This window comes from Macaca mulatta, chromosome 1 (genome assembly GCF_049350105.2).
Source record: "Macaca mulatta isolate MMU2019108-1 chromosome 1, T2T-MMU8v2.0, whole genome shotgun sequence".
In the NCBI taxonomy this organism is placed as follows: Eukaryota; Metazoa; Chordata; class Mammalia; order Primates; family Cercopithecidae; genus Macaca; species Macaca mulatta.
In genome coordinates, this window is record NC_133406.1 from 137,253,638 (window position 1) to 137,274,678 (window position 21,041).

The following is a 21,041-nucleotide window of genomic DNA, read 5'->3' on the forward strand; positions in this document are numbered from 1 at the left end:
TAGGGACTCATCAGAGATAAGACTGTACATTCAGTGAGATTAGAGTGGTAGGATAAGTTGGAGTGTCCAGATATCCAAATTGTATATTCAAGGAATGTGGAAATCATCTGAGAGTCAGTGGAGTTCTTTGAAGGAATTTAAGCAGAAGAGTGACATGAGACATGGATTTTTGGAAGCTTAATCAAGCTGGTGGAATGAATATTGATGGGAAAAAGTATGGAACCCAGTTAAATGGCTATTTTAGTAGCACATGGGCTTGGATATTCTAGTCTCCCATTTAATAAACCTGTAGCTATTCAATAAAGAACAGGAAAACATAATTGAACAAAACGTGCTGAATTGGATACACCTGAATTGCATACACATGGTTTGTGCCAACAGTTGGCAACATAGAGATAATTAAAATATTAAGGTCCTTTAATAATTACTTTGAATATGGAAATTTTACTTTTTTCATGTATCATATTTAGCCATAAAATTATTTCTTTAAATCTTTGAACAGTTGCAGTTAGCCAAATACAAAGAATAACTTTCCAACATATATTTATGTATGTGTATAAAACAGTAGAATCCATTTAATGACAATTTATTAAATGCAATGTGTATGAGGATTATGAGATCAAATAACAGTCAGAATTTCAAAGTAGCTTAATTCATTATTTAGTTCACTTGAAATAAAATAATCTTAAGGACTTAATTAATGGAGTTTTACTTTTTTGTAACTTGAGATGACTTTTTGGAAAAAGAAAAAGCTTGGTTGAAACCTTTATTATATGTTTCTACTTGTATTGTTTTTTGAGGTATGTACACTTGGAGAAAGTCATGGTGTTAAAAGATATATTGTAGACTTTGCGGTCCATTTTATGTGTTATTTACCTCTGTCCAATTGTGACTATGACAGTGGGGATGCATTCTTTTTTTTTTTTTTTTTTCCCCCCAGGAAGATTACAGCCTTCATAGATGTGTTAATGTCTATCCTCAAGTCTTTATTCAGTTCTACTTTGGAGAATGGCTTCAGAGCAAAAAGATGAGATAATTTAAGCAGATAAAGTGCTGTGGTTTTCAGAAACATTCTTCTTCAGAGTCATTTATTTACTAGAACAAGTAATGAGTTTAGTTTAAAATAAATATGAACATCATTGGGAAACAATTAACTGGCTCAAATGACATTAACATATCATATGTATGTTTTAAGTTTTTTTTGCAGAGTTTTTATTTTGGGGTATAGCAGTTTGAGTGGTGAAGTGGAAGGAGCATAGAGTTGGTATTTACACAGATGTTAAGAGTAATCTTAGTTTGCTCTCTGGTTCTCAAATCTCTCTCTGCACAGGAGGGATAAGAACATATGGTTTGTGAGGGTTAATCCCTGTAAAGAACTTAGTCTAGCGACTGGCACATATTAGGCTCTCCCTGGCAGTTATTATGATTATCATTTTCTTAGTTATGAGGTAAGAGAAAAGAACACATAAAAAACAGATATCCTATTGGCCTAAAAACATAGCCAAGCAGGACTAGTGCAAAAAAATGTTCTTGAACACCATTATAATTTTGTATCTAGGCATGCTGAATGCTATTTGGCCAGCATATGGTCTACTCTGAATGTTTTGCTTGTTTTTGAATACAGGTATGAAGCTAATAGAATGTAAGTCAAGCAAGTACTCAAATAATGTTGTTTTGTTCAACTCGTTTAGTTATAGTGTTGATAAGAAAAAAAAAAGTCCTTCCCAGTCAGGGCCACTATGTGGCAATTACATGTTCTCCCTATGTCTGCATGGGATTTCACTGGGCACTCTGGTTTCCTTCCATATCCCCAAAATGTGTACAGAGAATTGCTGTCTCTAAATGGTCGCAGTCTGGTTGAGTGAGTATGTTTGTCTTACCATGAGATGGTGTCTTGTCCAGGGCTGGTTCTCACCCTGTGTCCTGAATGTTTGGGTTGGGCTCCAACCATCTGGGGCCCTGAACTGGGATAAGCAGGTTAGAAAATGAATGAAAAAATTAATGAATGAATACAAATTATTGTCAAATAAAAATGTATAAACTATACCATAATTATCCAAATGCACATGATAAATAATGCAGTGCAAAAGCACCCAGAGCTCATCATATTTGTGATTGATTCTGAACTGCATGTGGGAGGACATGCTCCTTACAATTTTCACCTTTTGAACGTTTATACCTTAATTTAACCCAGCCCTACTATGACCACCGTCATTCATTGATTCACCAGAAATTGGATAATTATTTTGTTTTCATTAATCGTTCTTAAGTGTATGTATAGCTCACATTTAGTTCAATGTTCAATATGAAAAGTGTTTTCAGTCTTTATTTAGAAGTTTGGTGGTGTTTTTTGTGACTGGAAATAGACTGTAGGAACTTAACTTTGGTTTACATCAATTAGCCTATGGTCAAATTGGTTTCATTAAAGTTCAGTTGCTTGAAGTCGAAGTTTGCAAGAGCCTATCGAGGACGTTAAGTGAGGACTTATGATACATTGAGTAATATGGGTTCTAAAGTCTGTTTTTATAACAATACTTGAACTGCATTATTCATGTCCTGACTTGGTTAGTGACCTAAATAGATATGTAATTATGGACCAGAGAACTTGAAGATCTAAAAATGATAAAGTGTTTTTTTTTTCTAAGTGGCATATTTCATGTAGTGTACTGTTTGAAGGTTAATCCATGTTGTGTCATGTATCAGCCATCTTTTTTATGGCTGGGTAGTATTTCATCATACAGACTACTTTTGGTTAATCCATTCATCTGTTGAAAGAAACTTGGATTGTTTCCACCTTTTGGCTCTTGTGAATAATGCTGTAGTGAACATTGGTGTTCAAATATTTGGTTGAGTCCTAGCTTTCAATTATTTTGGGCATATACGTGGGAGTGGAATTGCTGGGTCATATGGCACTTCTGTATGAATTCACTTAAATGAAATTTTTCGAATGAGGAACTAGAGACAGAAAGTATATAAGAAGTTGTCAGGGGTAGGAGGTGGAAGGAATGAGGAGTTATTGCATAATGGTGATGAAGTTTGTTTGGGTTGATGAAAAATTTTCAGAAATAGATAAGAATGATAGTTGTACAATATTGTGAGTGTAATTAATGCTACTGAATTGTACACTTAAAAAACCTAAAATGTCAAATTTAATGTTATATGTATTGATCACAATTAAAAATAATAATAGTATAATATGCCAAAACCCACTGTACCCTTTTAAATGGGTGTTTTGTATGGTATGTGAATTATAGCCCAATAAAGATGTTTATACAAATGGATCACACTTACAAAGGAAAGTTTAAGTTTCCTAACATATACTATATTGACCACTTCAGAGTAGCTACAAGTACCTGGAATGAATTAGGTTTGGGAAATTTATGCTTCCACTGACAAATAACCTAGTATTACATAATCTAAGGCTACATAAAAATGTGGAGGGGCACAATTACTAAATTATTCATCTTTAGGGACTTTCAGTCTAAATCATGAAGTATGTAGTAATATCCATGAAGTAACTGGTAAGTTGAGAGAATAAAAATCAATAAGTTACATATAGATAGATACATAAACCTTTGTGCACATGCATTTGTACCTGTATATAATTTGTAAATAATTAACACAGGAAAGGACTAAAAAAGGCATTGTATTGTGCCGCCTATTTTTTTAACACCTTTCTTTCAACTTCTCTTTGTGTATACAAAATGACTAAGTAGGTGCACATTTTACAGTGTTTATATAATATCCATTGTAAATTTGAATCTTCAAAATCACCTCTGTTTAGATTATGAATAGTTTATTAGTAACTCTGTTAGAAAATGAAATATAAATGCTAACTTTCACTTGAATTCTACATAATGTTATTACTTGGAATTATTAAATATTTTGTGAATTATAATCAAGATACATATGAATGTTTATAAATTCATATATATGAAATTTTAAATTCCAGATGTACACATGCCTGTATACACACACGCGCGCATGCACACATACACACACAACCCTTCTGTGTTGCTTAACCAAAATTTGATTACAGATTTGAGATATTTTGAATCTGAGAATGTTGTTATGGTTTATATTACTACCTGCTGCCCCACTCCCCAAACTCCCACCTAAATGTTAGGGAAGCATGGCAAGTGATAAATAGATTCAAGGTATGAAATGACATACTATCCTGTGTTAAAAATACTCATTGTTATATCAGAGAGTTGTTCAGTTCTAGTTTTTTTTTTTATTGTTTGCTTATTTTTCAGCTGCTCCAGTTGATGTACTAAAAGCACTAGATTTTCACAATTCTCCAGAGGGAATATCAAAAACAACGGGGTTTTGCACAAACAGAAAGAATTCTAAAGGCTCAGATACTGCTTACAGAGTTTCAAAGCAAGCACAACTCAGTGCCCCAACAAAACAGTTATTTCCAGGTATGTTTACTTTATTATTATTACTACTAAAATTATTACTACTTTTGTTACTACTAATGCTACTTTTAGTATTTCTTTACTAATTAGTATTTTTATCAGGTTAGATAATGCCCAATTATATGGTAAAATGCAATTCTTTCATATATCAGACACCAAATACTTTGTGGTCACCAAAGTAATGTAATGAAAATAACAAATAATTTAATAATTGCCAATCGTAATTCAGCACAATCACATTTCTGTGAAAATATGCTTATTTGAGCATTTAGTAATTCATTACTTTTTTAGAACATAATATATGGAGACAGCATTTTATATCTAGCCTATTTCTGCATGTAATCATATAGAGGTTATTCATCGTGACTAGGGTATAGGACGAAATCTTTCCCCTTAATGACTACCTAAGTTAATTTAATGGGCATTTGGATTTAAACATACTTAGTGCAGGTTTTCCTAACATTAAGGTAAATGTTCCTGTTGAAAGAGATACTGTTTTTTGAAAATAATTTTGCTCTATTTTTGCATGTCGTTCTTAGCTAAAATATGAGAAAATTTAGTCACATCTCACAGTTATCTCTACTGAAATTAGAGATTTTTTTAAATATCAGCTGGCAGTTTTTCATAATGGTACTGAAAAGTACCTGCTGAATATTTGTTTTTCCTTCCATGAGAGCACTAATTGACCTAATAACACTAATTATCTAGAAATCATGATAATGTGGAGAAAGGGCATTGAGTAGTGAAATGACAATTTCTGAGCCTCATATTTTCAGAGCAAGTAACTTGTTAACTGTGCTTGCCTCCATTTGATACATACCAGTTATCTATGATTGGTTGATTGACGGGTGTTCTCATCCTTATTTAACAGAGGAGGAAACTGAATTTCACAGAGACTCTCTAAGTTGACCAAGTTACATTGTGGTCAATATATAATCTAGGTTTGTTCTGCTCCATATATTTTATATGTTATCAAATGGTCCTTTCTGGCACTTTGGGATCTTCTCGGCAGCAATTAATCATTTAAATTCTTCATATTATCCTATATTATCTCTGCTTGAGAAAATTAGAGTTTCCTATCTTCATATGAAACTATTTTCTAACAAGAGGAAACAAATATAAATCAAGGGATTTAAACATTACAAAACAGCACAGTACAGTTTTCATGGAAGGACATTTTAAAATACTTTGAAATACATTTATTTTGATTGTTCACTGATTCTTCCAATATATTTTCTGTTTTGCAATACTTTGTGGTGAACAAGAACAAACTGAAAATATAAAGAATAAAATGAACTTTTTTTCTGACTTTGAAAATAAAAAAAAATTAAAATGATTATTAAGTTCATAAAATATTTAAAAAATAGAATTAAAAAATTAAAAGTAAAAAGGTAAGTTGCTTTTTCTATTTATGTGCACTCTGCTGCATTTCTTAAAGCATCCTTAATAGATAAAGGGATGGGAATTTTGAAGAGAGGAAAACAAAGAAAAATATACCAATTAAAAACCTTTAGAAATACTCAGATTACAGGTTATAATTTTTATACTTTGGCTCATTATCTCAGGGTCAGTGTGTTTTGCATTCCAATGTGGTAGTTATTTAAAATCATTAATTTTATATAATTAATTTTAATACTATATATTTAAGTGATAAAAGCTATATAATCAACATTATCTGACTGCTTTCTTTATGATACAGTCTCATATAATTTCCACAGTAGTTCCATGGGACAGATTAAATTATTAGGCCAGTCAATGGATAGGAAGGGCAAGTAGAATTTTATTTGCTAAGAACACGTGGCTAGGAGATGGTGTGTTGATTCCATATATTGACTATTACGAATAATGTTTCAATAAATATTGGACTGCAGATATCCCTTCAACATACTGATGTCATTTACTTGGTGCATATACCCAGTAGTAGGATTGATGGAGAATATAACATAGGAGTGCATATGTTTTTGACATACTGATTTCATTTCCTTTGTATGTATACTCAGTAGTCGGATTGATGGCACTAGCTCTAATGTTTTGAGGAAACTTTTTACTATTTTCTATATGGATGTATTAATTTACATTTTCACCAATAGTATGAAACTGTTTCCTTTTCTCTACAATTGCACCAACACTTATCTTTTGACTTTTTGATAGTTGTCATTCATACTGGAGTGGAGTAATAGCTCATTGTGGTTTTGATTTACATTTCCATAATGATTAATGATGTTGAACATTCTTTTCATATACCCATTAGCCATTAGTATGTCTTCTTTGAGATATGTTTATTCAGACATCTTGCCCATTTTTCATTGGATTTTTTTTTCTATTGAGTTGTTTGAGTTCTTTACATGTTTTTAATATTAACCCCTTATCAGATGCATAGTTTGCAGATATTTTCTCCTGTTCTATAGGTTGTCTCTTCATTTGTTAATTTTTTATTTTGCTTTGTAAATGCTTTTTAGTTAAATGTAATCCTATTTGGATGTAGTAGGGCTGGGATTTGAGCCAATGATCTGACAAGATTCAGAACTTTCAATTGAGATACTGTACTGTCTTCCAGTTAACTACTCTTGCATACATTTATAGCATAAAAATGTATTAAAGCCTCTTGCTGTTTTTTCTTTTGTAATACATTTTAATAATTTCCACTTCATAAAATGTCTTTCTACTACGTGGCTTCATAAGATTCTATTACATACATATTCTTATTTTATTTAACCAGTTTCAATCATTGCAGCTTATTTTAAAATTTTACTATTATAAATAGTGGTTTGGTGATTTGAAAGCATAATACGTTTACACATATGCATCCTCTCCACATACATTCTTGGTGGCAGAATTGCTGATCTACGATTGTTTGAACTTGAATCCAAGACAGACATATTCATATTTCTTTTATAGGTTTATACTACTGCCTGTAATAGAATTTGGAATGAATGGATTGAAAAAGGAAGGTCTTGATATTGGGCTAGATATTGTTGATTACACATGCACATACACAATGGTTTTGCAAAAAGACAACTTTTAAACTAAAAGCGTCTCATTTCTCAAATAATAATGCTTGCTTTATTTATATGCCAGAGTAGTAAGAGGATCAAATAAGATATATTTGTAAAACTATTTTGAAAAATAAAATCCACAACTTAACATGCAGTGTTTTATAAAAAATGTAAGTATTCTTTACTTAATTATTTGAGATATACTTAGGGTAATTGTTTAAATGATATATTTGTTTAACAAATGTTTAGTAAGTACCAATGTAGATCAGATTGTATGCTAGATATTTGGCACATGATTGAGAGACAGAAAGAAAGAAAAACAGAGTCTGCCTTCTTGAATTTAAAATCAAGTTAGTCAATTACCCTTATACTTCTGGCTCATAATGACATACACTTCTTTAATAAGAACCAATATGCAGTGAAACTGCATTGTTTGATATTAAGAACTAATCGAAAATTCTTAAGCTTTTAAATAAACAACAAAAATAATACGTTTATTAATTGGGTCATTACAATGCTTCTTTAAAATGGGAATGTATGGCTGCAGACTAGACAAAGCCAAAACATACAAACTTTATGCCAAAATTAGTACTTAAATACGTGTTTTAAGAGTGCTGGCTATGTGTTTGATATTTACTGGTATCATGATCCTGTTGCCTAAATCAAATTTAATTTCATATAGCCATTGTGCTTTAAGTACTTTAAGTGAGTGGCTTTAAAGTTTGACTATAGCTTGGATAAAAATTGAAGAGAAACCTTAATAGAGGACCCCTATTTATTTATTAATCTGTTTACTATTCAAAGTTAGTTGATTTATAAGGCCATGTAGAAAGTTCAAAAATACTACAGTGATATAGGAACAATGTAGAAATTGGACGTTGGAAATTTCTAACTCTTTGGCCTTTTCTTCTCAGGTGGACCTTTTCCAGAAGACTTTTCAATATTATTTACAGTGAAACCAAAAAAAGGAATTCAGTCTTTCCTTTTATCTATATATAATGAGCATGGTATTCAGCAAATTGGTGTTGAGGTTGGAAGATCACCTGTTTTTCTGTTTGAAGACCACACTGGAAAACCTGCCCCAGAAGACTATCCCCTCTTCAGAACTGTTAACATCGCTGATGGGAAGTAAGTCACAAAATAATACAATGTTTTAACTATGCTGATGTCATTATTTTTATTCAGTCATTTAACAAATATTTATGAAGTATGATACAGTTTTTCCAGTGGCTGGTGATAAATAAATGAACGAAAAATACATAAAAACATAATTTATAGTATGTACAGGGAAACAATAATGCTTTCAAAATAAATCACTAATAAATAGTATAGCAGGTGATAATAAGTGAGAAAGAAGAAGAGAGCAGTAAAGACGATAGGGTGTGGCAGTGGGGTGGGTACAGTTTTAAGAAGTGAGATCAAGCCAAATCCCACTAAGAAAGTGATATGTAAAAAAGGTGGAGTGCTTGCCATGCTGATAATTAAAAGCCTAGTGTTCCAGGAGAAGCAGGAAGCAAATACAGTCTCTGATTCCAGGGTGTGGACAATTTGTTCCAAGCAATATCAAGGATACCAGCATGGCAGGAGAAGAGTGGGATGATGAGGATGGAGAAGCAGAGGGAGGCCAGATGGTATAACACATTGTAGGAGGTTGTAAGCACTTTGGATTGTACTCTGAGTGAAACAGGAAGTTACTGGAGGCTTTTTGAGCAGAAGAATGATCTAATTCGACTAACGTTTTACTAATAATACTGGAGATCAGAGGAAGCATTATAGAGTACCACGTACTAAGCTCTTTATACACTGTTAACTCATTTAGTTCTCTTGATTCCTTTAAGAAAGTAATGTTAATAAACTAATTTTACTGGTAAGGGAACTGAGGCTCAGAGAGTTTAAGTAACTTGCCTAAGGTCATATAGTTGGAGAGTGATAGAGATGGGGTTTGAACTCAGGAAGTCAGGCTCGCACTGCGCTCCTTTGCAAATCATGCCGAATTCTGAATTATGTATAGTGGTCATTCCCTTTCACTTATGGAGCAGCTAAATAGAAATTTATGCTTATTAAGTTTCCTCGATATTTTATCACTGAATCCAGACCTCTAAAAAAACTTCATCCGAAATAGCACATTTGATCAGAGATGTAAGAAGGAAGTAGCAGTGCTCATTGACACTCATTACATTTTTGTCAGGACCACAGAGAAACTCTCAAGTCTCAGTGTTACAAAAACAAAAAAACAAACAAACAAAAAAAACACAGGCTTTTACAACTAATTTACATTATTATCCTATGAACAAATTAGATATAATAGCACATTGTGTTTCATTTTTTGACTGTTAGCAAACTCCATACTAAGAGTTTAGTCTATATTTGGTAATTGTAGAAAATATTTTGAACTTATCTTATTATTCACACCTTATTTTTCCTTAATCCTACTTTCCTCACTGAAAAAAAGAAAATAAAAAACTTCGATTTATTGCAGCCCAGACCACATTCTATTGAAAACTAACAGGCAGTGTTTAATATGAATGAATCCTTAAAGTAAAACATGAACAAATAAAAACAAAAAAATGGAGGATGTTCAATAAATATTTTTAATTGATTATCAAACAGAACAAGAAGTTATATTTACATATATCACAGTAGTAAAATATTATCTTGATAATATATTGAATATAATTCATACCTAGTAGTATTCATTTTTTTTCATTCGTATATGCCTTCAATAACAATTTGTTAAATGCTTACTGTGTGCTAGATAGGTCCTGTACTTTTACTTGAGACTGTTAAAATGCGACATATTTGTGGAGCTCAACTGACATAATAATTTAGATGGAAAAATATTGGTATTTAAGCATAGTCTGATTTTTTTCAAGAACAATCATGACATTCATCATGAATGAACATTCATTCCATACGTACTTATCTATTAGCCACCACTTGGCTGGCAGTCTGTAGAGCACAGCAGTTGTAGCAATGAACAACCCAGGTGAAGTTCCTCCACTCCTGGAGCTTAAATATGTGAAGTGCTGATAGTTCTGTGAATGAAAATAAATCAAGGTAGGAAATGTAGAGTGTACTATTTTAGATAGGGCAGTTTAATATGAATGAATCCTTAAAGTAAAACATGAGGTTTTACTCATATTTTTTTGACGAGGTTGCATTAAGCAAAATCACAAAGGAAGTGAGAGTACAGCCATGTAGGGATATGGAGAAAGAACAATCCTTCCAGAGTGAAGAACCTGTGCAAGGGGCAATAAAAAGACATCCTTGTGGTTGGGATGCCGGGAATCCAGGGAGCGTCTGAGCTCATGAGGTTATAGAAGGCTCGGGGACCCTCATATGAAGCAGAGTAAGGGCTTCAGTTTTTACTGTGAGTATTGTATTTGGTAGTTTTTAAGAATGCAGACCCTTGATCTGACTTATATTTTTAAAAGGTGGCTCTGGTTGCATAAGAGTAGAAGCAGAGGTCAATTAGGAGTCTAGCTGTGAGAGATGGCAGCTTGGACTAAGTTGAGACACAATGGATTCTGTTTATACTTTTGAATTTATGAACTGATAGAATTTTCTGACTATAAGAGTGTGTAGTATGAGAAAAAGAGAATAATTAAGAATGCCTCTAAGGCTAAATGTTAATTTAGTATTTTGAATATTATATATGATACCATGATTATGACATATCATTATCACAGCCTACATTAATTAAACAAAAATATCAAGTTTAGAGTTCTAATCAATTTTAATTATTGAAATTGTTTTTATTTTCTGTTAATGAAAAGCACATACCTATAATACTGGGAATAGTTTAAGTGAAGACACAGATTTCTTGGCATGAAGTATGTGTAAATTTTACTCTCACTCTATTAAGTAGCTCCTTGTATAAATCTTTGCTCAATTCATACCAAGCAGACACCTATGCCAGTTGAATGTTCTAGTGGAAAGACCAAAGATTAAGTGTATATGGAAATACACTTGGTCACCATGCCAAGTCACATGAAACAGACATTTTAGGAAGGCTCCTGCAACTTTTTGGGTATTTTATTTTATGGATCTAGTCCTAGACACTTCTGGAATATTAATCTAGCACTTTTCATTTGGAAAAAAAATAAAATACAAACCAGACTGGCTTGCAGAATCTGAGTGGGCTTCATTTAATGGTTTATGTTAGCACCATACATTGTTAATAAAACCCACCATTTTACAGTATGGTTAGGGAATGTGCGTTTCCAAAGGGCTGGCCATGTCTCCCCAGCCAAGCCTGTCATCACTGCTCTGAATTAGTTGGAGCAGTAGCTGCAGAGTGAATTGAGACTCTCATTCCACACATGTGTTGACTATGTTTTCTTTCAGTTTTCCACTTCCTGCCAACCCTGGAAAGAAGGAAAGATATTGTGTCTCAGTCTTGGATCCTGCCTACAGTAGTGATCTATAACTGTCTTGAAATTAAAGTGGAAAAATAATGAAAGCACTTGAAATAAATGTGAATAAAGACAGAGAAGCACATTGTGTTTTACAATTAGGACGTTGACTTGCTTTAGATGGAGCACTCATTCAATTAGTAGACATACCCTTTTACAGTCAATCTCAGGGGATCATTAGAGCAGATTTTTTTTTAAAATGGAATTCCACTTTGGAAGAAAGCATTTACGTACTTGGAAACTATTACTTACCCCATATCCCACCCTAATCTCTATCAAATACCTTCATCAGGACACAGTGAGATTAAGCTTTTGTTACTACAACACAAAGTGAAGCAAAGGATGGGCACGTCCTTATCAGCACAGACAGCTAATTCTACTGTGCATTTTATGCTGCTTGTGTCCCTTTGAGTACCTAGCACTGTTAGGTAAAGAGTAAGTAGTCACCTGTCAACCGGATGCTTAATAAATGAGTCTACATTTTTTGTCTGATTTCAGTTCATTTTTATAATTTAAAATGCACAGTATTTTAATGTGAATACTGCTTTGGCAACCACTGTTTTTTTGAAGCTTACAAAAGAATTACTTGTCTTTTTTAGGTGGCATCGGGTAGCAATCAGCGTGGAGAAGAAAACTGTGACAATGATTGTTGATTGTAAGAAGAAAACCACGAAACCACTTGATAGAAGTGAGAGAGCAATTGTTGATACCAATGGAATCACGGTTTTTGGAACAAGGATTTTGGATGAAGAAGTTTTTGAGGTAAAAATAAATCAAACTCTAAGCTGAATATTGACAAATCAAATGAACTGGGTTAACAACAGTAAAAATACTGCTTTATAGCAATATGTTGTAAAGCAAAGTTGAAACTCTAAAGGGTGACCTAGTTTCTTCCTCTGTGAGTATAGTGGTGATGTTTTCTATTCTTCAGTAAGAGAATGACCAGACAATGGTGACTGTAACGCCTGGGACACATTTACAGGGATTGGTTGATTTGAACACAGACATGCTATTCTCCTGGAAAGGACAAACAGCTTAACTCTTAGTACTTTGTATTATTTTCTTTGCAGAAAAGAACACTTTCTTCATTTCATTCTATGGGAGGTTAATTTAGAGAGATGTATATACAAGTCATATGTTTTGCCTTCCTCTGTTCTTTGTGAATGTTTTTTAAGGTAAAATAGAGATCATATTGCAAAATATAAATTTTAAGTTTATAAATCACTTTAAAATATAATGTAAAGATCATGGTAAGATATTTCTATCTAATTATATTTCACTAATTATGATAATCACATTCTTTTAGTTCTCCAATCATTGGATATGGCAATTTATGCTTTAATTTTCATTTAGTCATTTTTTAAAAGAATAAATGATCTGAATTCTGACACAATTAAAAGATGCACTCTCCAGACATTATTTATTATTTTGGTGGTTGTTTGTAAACAATTTGAGTCATTTCTTTGTCAAGGTGTAACAAAGTAAAGCTGTGTAACATATTACAAATTAATAGAGATTTGCTATATTTTATGATGTGTGAATATACATATACACATGTGTACACACACACACATATATATACACAAACATACAGACAGTATGTATTTTCATAAACAGAACAATGTTCATTCAGAGCGTCAGCTAGACTATTTCGCTCCTGTACTTATATATATAACCTACAGTGTAGTTTTATTTAAAATTTTTATTACAATTAACATTTGTGAAAGTTCCATGTTATTTGAGATACTATTATTTCTGACTTTTATCCACTAGTGTGTACCTAAGCCTTTAACTCTATATAAAATATTTTAAACTACCATATCATGCTGGATTATGTAAATGATAAACTGATTTGAGTAGTATATAATGGAAATACATTCTCAGATCTTCCAATATCTAACATTGATTACATGCACATGATGATAAACAATTATTTAGTCTTTCAATAAATAAATATTAATATAATTTCTAGTCTTGAAAAACCTTCTTTTGAAAATAAAACTATTCATAAATATGTTTCATGTGAATTATGAATAAATTATAATTTATTTTTGTAACCTACACCTTATTTTCCAGGAACATAAATGTGTAAGACAGAGAAGAACAATATCAATGGAATTTCTTTCTTTTTTAAAAAATTGATTCTTAGCTTTGTAATATTATATGCCATGTTCTGAATCCTGGAGTAACTCCAGCTCTTTAGTTGGAGAAACTATTAAAACATTAAGAAAAGTAATGTTGAAAGGATTCTTTAATGAAACCTTTAGCGAATATGACAATGAGTAGTGAAAAATAAGTTTATTAAGCTGCTTCGCATACTAGAGTTTCATGAAACCCTATGAAGTTTTGAATAGAACATTTACTTACTATTAAGTGCAGTTAGTTTATAAAATGTTAATGGATACAGAACTTACTCTCTCAGGTTTATCTTTTACAATCTTTGACCAGTTATAGAGGGAAACTATTTTTACTTACTAAAAATATTGAGACTGCTTTAGAGTAGGAGTATTTGAATTGGATGAAATTTAGTATTTATCTAATTCATATACTCAAATAGCCATCAGATATAAAATTCAGGTCTTACTTTCTAAATTATGTTATTGTATGTATATATGAAATTTCAATAACAATTTGGTCTCTTTCCACTTGAAAATAGAACATGAAGAAAATAAGTAATTCAAGTATATAGATGTTTAGTCCGAATTTAAAATTCTCACTCTTTTGTAAAATTAGTTCATTCTACCTGATGTTAATATGTCTTTTCGTAAAAACTTATTCGAGTATGTATTTCCTTTTATTTTTGGTTTATATTATAGTACCTATATACTTATGACTCTTTGCAAGTAAACACATAGAATTTAGACTAAAAATGACAGGAGAGAGAAATTGTACTGTCTATACATTATGTTAGTGTTTTATAAATAGTTGTGATGATGAAGATAATATAATACCAGTGATTTATTAATCTGAAAACTAGAAATGTCACTTTTTCAGACATAGTATTCAAGCCTGTAATCCCAGCACTTTGGGAGGCCGAGACGGGCCAATCACAAGGTCAGGAGATGGAGACCATCCTTGCTAACAAGGTGAAACCCCGTATCTACTAAAAATACGAAAAAGAACTAGCCGGGCGTGGTGGCGGGCGCCTGTAGTCCCGGCTACTCGGGAGTCTGAGGCAGGAGAATGGCGTAAACCCGGGAGGCGGAGCTTGCAGTGAGCCGAGATGGCGCCACTGCACTCCAGCCTGGGCGACAGAGAGAGACTCCATCTCAAAAAAAAAAAAAAAAAAAAAAAAAAAACAAAAACATAGTATAAGTCAGATTTAGTTGCAGATTTGTTTAGTGTATGTAATTTCATGTATACACTACCCTACATTAATAGAATGGTACTACTATGGTAAAAAAATACTAAACATGGTCATATTTGAGTTCCAATCTAATGACTTTTTAGAATTCAACTTTATACAGATAAAAGCAAAGCTGAAGATGATTTTAAAGTTTGAACAATTATAGTTTACATATTATGCTCATCATATGCTCATCACAGGATGAGCATATAGACTCATAATTCAGATTTTATAATTTCAGCATAGCAGAGTGAGTACATGAATTGATTTGGGAATGACAAAAATCTGATTTTGAATCCCAGCATATAGCTTAATATTCGACCTTTTCTGTATAATTACTCTATATCAGTTTCATATGGGAGATATAACAGAATCTTCCTCATAGGACTTATAGAAAAAATGAGCCGATGTATGTACAGTCTTTAAGATACTAGTATAAATATAAATACATATAGATTTTTACACATACACACATATGTAATATAAATGTGGTTGTATGTTGTTAACTTAATTATCCATTAATGTGTACTTTTACAAACATTATTATAACTTCTTTTTCTTATGATTTTACAACTGTGATATTTCAAATACTTTTGATATGGGCGACTAACAGTGACCCATCTATCAGTCAAAAGTCCTTGTGGGTCCCTCTGTCTGTCTTCTGAAAGTCCTCATGGGTCCCTCTGTCTGTGTTCTAAATGCAGTACTTCTTTTCTGAGCCACTGCAGTTTTACAAAGTACCTTGTAGAGATTAGATACATTTGTCCCCTCTAGACAGAGGTAACACCTGAGTGCAGACCTTAATAAGTGGAACGTGGTCTGACTTAATGAGTATTTCCATGCAAGCAAAAAAAAAAAAAAAAAAAAAAAAAAAAAAATCCTACCAACACTAATCAACAGCCTTGATTTTTTTTCCTGCTTGATAAGATTCAAAGATGTGAGGAAAACTAAATTAGAAGAATTGTATTGCTTGTATTTATTATCAATACAATTATTTTTGGAGTCTTTAAAACAGGAAAATTTCTTTACTAAATAGCAAGTTATAGCCATTGTTCAAGTTTTAAAAACATTGTTATTTCTATTTTCTTTTTTTAAAATAATCAAAACAGATTATTGTAGGCCTTTTATATTTTTTAACAAATAGCCATCTTCGGGGAGATTATTTCATTGAAGCAATGAGTAAAATATGACATATGACGGCCATTTGAGTAGAAAAGCTTTGTGATGAATATTTTGCATTTTTTCAAACTACTCAGAAAATATTTTGAATATAATTTTCTATGGAGAAACCAATGAATAATAATTTATAAAAGCTATGCTATTTGATAATTCTACAAGGCCTGAAAAAAGTAAGATTATCAAACTCTTTTGAGATAGCTTTTGAGATGGCCAAAAGTAAAGCCACCTCAAAAGCCATTAAGAGTTTGATTATTGCTTTATGGTGTCCATATATCTTTTTAATGCATATATTATCCAAGATACACACTTAAAAGTTGAATTTTAGACATAGTTCTCCTGTAGAACAATGTTATAAGATGGAGATAGCCTTTCCATTTATCCACTTTTCCCAGTCTAGATGCATTTAGTTCATGTTTTTTTGTGATTTTTTTCTAAATTTATTGAGTTATAATTGAATCACAGTAAACTGCAAATATTAAAAGTATACCATTTGATCAGTTGTGACTGATGTATACAACTGTGAAACCATCATCATAATCAATAAAATAAACATTGCCATCTCACCCAACAGATTCCTCATCACCTTTTATAATTCATTCCTTCTTCTATACTAACCCCAGACAATCATTAATTAGCTTTTTATCACTGTAGCATTTCTGGTACTTTTACAAATGGAGTTATACTGGATGCATTCATTTTAACTTAACTCATTTTAACTCATTTTTCTTTTCCCTGTTATTAACAGTATGTCGAATTATGTTGATTGATTTTTCAAATATTTAAAAACAACTTTTCAATCCTTAGAGGTCTATAGACCCTACTGGTGATGTAGTATGTTGTCTTATTTATATAACATACAATTCAGTTCTTACTCAGTATAATGATCTTAAGATTTAACAATATTTTTTGTATTTAATATTAATATTGTTATTATTATTATTTTGCTGAGTAGGATTTTAACACATAGCTAAACCAAAATGTGTTCATATTCACCCTATTAGTGGGCATTTGTGTTGCTTCCAGGTTATGGCTTCTATAAAGCCACTATGAACGTTCATGTATACATTTTGCTTTGTTTGGTTGAATACCTAGACGTGGAATGAATGGGTTATTTGGTAGGTGCATGCTTAACATAAAAAAAAAGAAAATTGTCAAATTATTTTTCAAAGTGGCATTAACCATTTTATACCTTCTTCAGCAGTATATGAGAGTTCCAGTCGTTATGTATCCTTGCCAGCCTCTGATATGTTCAGTCTTCTTCATTTTAGGCATTCTAGCTAGATGCATTGTAGTGTTACATTGTGGTTTTAATTTGCACTTCTCTCTTGACTGATGATGTTTGCATTTTGCCAGGTGCTTGTGGGCCATTTATGCATACTGTTTTGTGAGGTGTCTTTTCAGATGTTTTGCCCATTTAAAAAAGTTGAGCTGCTTGTCTTTAGTTTAAGGAGTTAGTTTAGTTTTACAAAATATCATGCATATAGATTTTTTATCTGATAAATGTTTGCAAATATTTTTTCCAGTATGTGACTTGCCTTTTTTTTTTTTTAATTTTCTTAATGGCGTCTTTGAAAGTGTAAATGCTTTTAATTTTGATAAAGTTCAATTTATCAGTTTTGTTATGTTTTACACTCTGTGTTCTAAGAAACTTTTACTCTAAGATCACAAAGATTTTCTTCTATTTTTAGTATCAGAATGTTGTTTCAGGATTTGCACATAGGTCATGTCCCATTTTGAGTTAATATTTGCATATAATGTAAGGTAAAGGTCAATATTCACTGTTTTCTACATAATGATACCCAGTTCATTCAACACATTTTTCTGAAACGACTTTCTTTTCATGATTTGTATTGTCTTGGTCTTTAAAACAGAAATTAATTGACTACCAATTAGTGCACCTATTACTGAACTCTCTACCTTATTTTATGTATTCTTTTAGTTTTTTTTTACTAACACCAAAATATCTTGATAACTATAGTTTTACAGAAAGCTTTTAAGTCATGTGGATAAATACTCCTACTTTTTGTTCTTTGTAAAACATTGCTGTAGTTAATTTTGGCTCATTTTCATTTCTACACACATGTTAGAATAAGCTTATTAATTTCTACAAAAAGTTGTAGTTTTAATGGGGATTTCATTTAAGCTACAGATCATAATGAAGAGAATTGAAATTTTGAAAAATCACGGAGTTTTTCTATTTCCTGTACATAGTATAACTCTCCATTTATTTTGATCTTGTTTAATTTTTTTACAATGTTTTCTAGATTTCAGGGTAAATGTCTTGGATATCTTTTATTTAATTTGTTCCTAAGTATTTTTCTTTTTAGTGCTACAGTAAATGAATTTGTTTTTAATGTCATATTTGAATATTTTCTTGCTAATATAGAAACACAATGTTTTGTATTAACCTTGTGTCCTATAGCCTTGTTAAATTCATTTATTAGTTCAGGGTTTTTTTTTAATGTAAAAAATTACATAATCTGAAAGTAGGGAGCATTTCACAAGTTTTCTATTTTTATGCTTTTTACTTGTTTTTCTTATCTTATGGCAATCAATGGGATATATATTGAATATGGCATTTATATATATTGAATATAACTTGTGTAAGCAGGTATTCTTACTTTCTTTTCTGACCTTATGTGGAAAATAATTCAGTCTTTCAGCATTAAGTATGATGTTGGCTGAAAGTTTTCATTGGATGCTGTTTATCAGTTTGAAATTTACGATTAGTCTTAGTTTCCTAAATAATTTGTTATCATAAACATGTACTAAATTTTGTAAAATGCTTTTTCTACACCTATTGAAATGATCATGTAGGTTTTTTTTTTCCTGTTAGTAAGTTGAATTACATTGATTGATTTTTCAAATATTTAGAAACAACTTTTCATTCCTTAAATGTATATAGAGTCCTCTGTAGTCATGTAGTATATTATCCTATTAATATAACATATAATTTCATTTTCTAAAATATCTTTAAGAATTTTTAGTCTATATTAATGAGGTATACTAGTCTATGAATATCTATATTGATAATGTCTTTGTTAGGTTTTGATAGCGTTATCCTGGCACCATAAACTCATCTGCTCAGTGATCTCTCCTCATCTATTTTCTGAAAACTTTCTTATATTACTGATGTTATTTCCTTCTTGAATACAGGATAGAATTAAGCAGTGAAAATTTCAGGCCCTGTTTTCTTTTTAAAATTGTTTTAACATATTCAATTTCTTTACTCGATACAGGTTAATTTAGTTTTTATGTTTCTTGTTGCGTCGATTATGTTGTTTTATTTTTTCAATAAATTTTTCTAGTTCAACTAAGTTGTTGGATTTCTTCATATAAAGTTGTTTGTAGCATTTCATTGTTTTAAATTTTAATGTCTTTAAATTTTCTACGGAAAACTACTTTTTATTCCTGATATTAATAATTTTTATTTTCCCCCAGATCAATAATTTGAACAGGTACTTGAAAATTTTGTTGGTATTCTCAACAAACCAGTTTCAGGCTCTGTTAATTATCACTCTTAACAGATTCATTTATATTTCATAATTATTTTTTTCTATCATAAATTTGAAAACGAAAAATTATCTAGCCTCTCAAAATATAGGGTTATTATTTCAAGATTTATTTTTCCCAGTATAAAAATTTAAAATTACACATTTCTCTCTAAACACAGGTTTAGCTGCATACCACAATTTTACTGTGTCAGTTTTTATGGTAATTTAGTTAAAATAATTTTCAATTTCTTTTTTTATTTTATTTCTGGCCCACTAATTATATAGTGATGTTTAATGTCTAGATACTTGACCTTCTCTTAGTTTTTTGGTATTGGTGTCTAATTCTGTTGTCTTCTGAGAATAAATTTGGTATGATCTCAATCCATTTAGATTTACTGAGATTTGATATATGGTCTAACATGTAGTCTGTCTCAGTTAATGTAATAATGCCCTTAAAAACTAAGAGCATTGTGAAATTGTTCGATGCGGACTTTTATAAATGTCAGTTACATCTTTTCTTATTTTTCTTATTTTTTTGTCTGTTTGTTCTATCAGTCATAGAGGAGTGTTAAAATTTTCTACCATAATTGTAGAATTGTGTATCTTCCTTTTCATTTTGCCATTTTTTGCTGCTTATACGATATTCTCAGGCACATGCACATTTATCATTGTTGGATCTTTCTGCTTGTCACATTTTATTATGAAATATTTGTCTTTATCTCCACTAGTATTTTTTGTCTTGAAGTCTACTTTATGTGATATTAGAATGGCCACTCCTTTTCTTGTTAACCTACAATTTGAATACTATGTATTTTTTATGTCCATTTATTTTCAAATTATGTGTCTGCATAAAGTGTGCCTGTTAGAGTCAGGTTATTGGGGGGTCTTTTTTTTATCCCGTCTATATATTTCTGCCTTTTAATTGGTGTCATGAAACTAGAAACATGTAATTTACATTATGCCATTGATTTGTTATTGATATGGCTGGATTTAAGTCTGCATCTTATTGTTTGTATTTTCTTTGTACTCTCTGTTTTATGATTCTTTGTTCTTGCTTTCCTACCTCCAGTCTTTTTTTTTTTTTTTTTGGTGCTGAGGGTTTATTTGAATATTTTGTAGTATTCCATTTTGTTTTACCTATTGGATTTTTGCTATATTTTTTATTTAAGAAGGAATTTTTATAAGAATTT

General features: G+C 31.2%; 1 protein-coding gene across 2 annotated transcripts in view; it reads left to right on the forward strand.

The window, feature by feature from the left end:
- The window catches only part of COL11A1 (collagen type XI alpha 1 chain), a 218,638-nt gene that overhangs the window by 21,427 nt on the left and 176,170 nt on the right, over nucleotides 1-21,041 (forward strand). For both annotated transcript variants that reach the window (XM_015146016.3, XM_077987597.1), the window contains exons 2-4: nucleotides 4,257-4,424; nucleotides 8,332-8,545; nucleotides 12,432-12,594. In XM_015146016.3, the coding sequence (XP_015001502.1) occupies nucleotides 4,257-4,424; nucleotides 8,332-8,545; nucleotides 12,432-12,594 (545 nt within the window). The remainder of the gene's footprint in view (nucleotides 1-4,256; nucleotides 4,425-8,331; nucleotides 8,546-12,431; nucleotides 12,595-21,041) is intronic.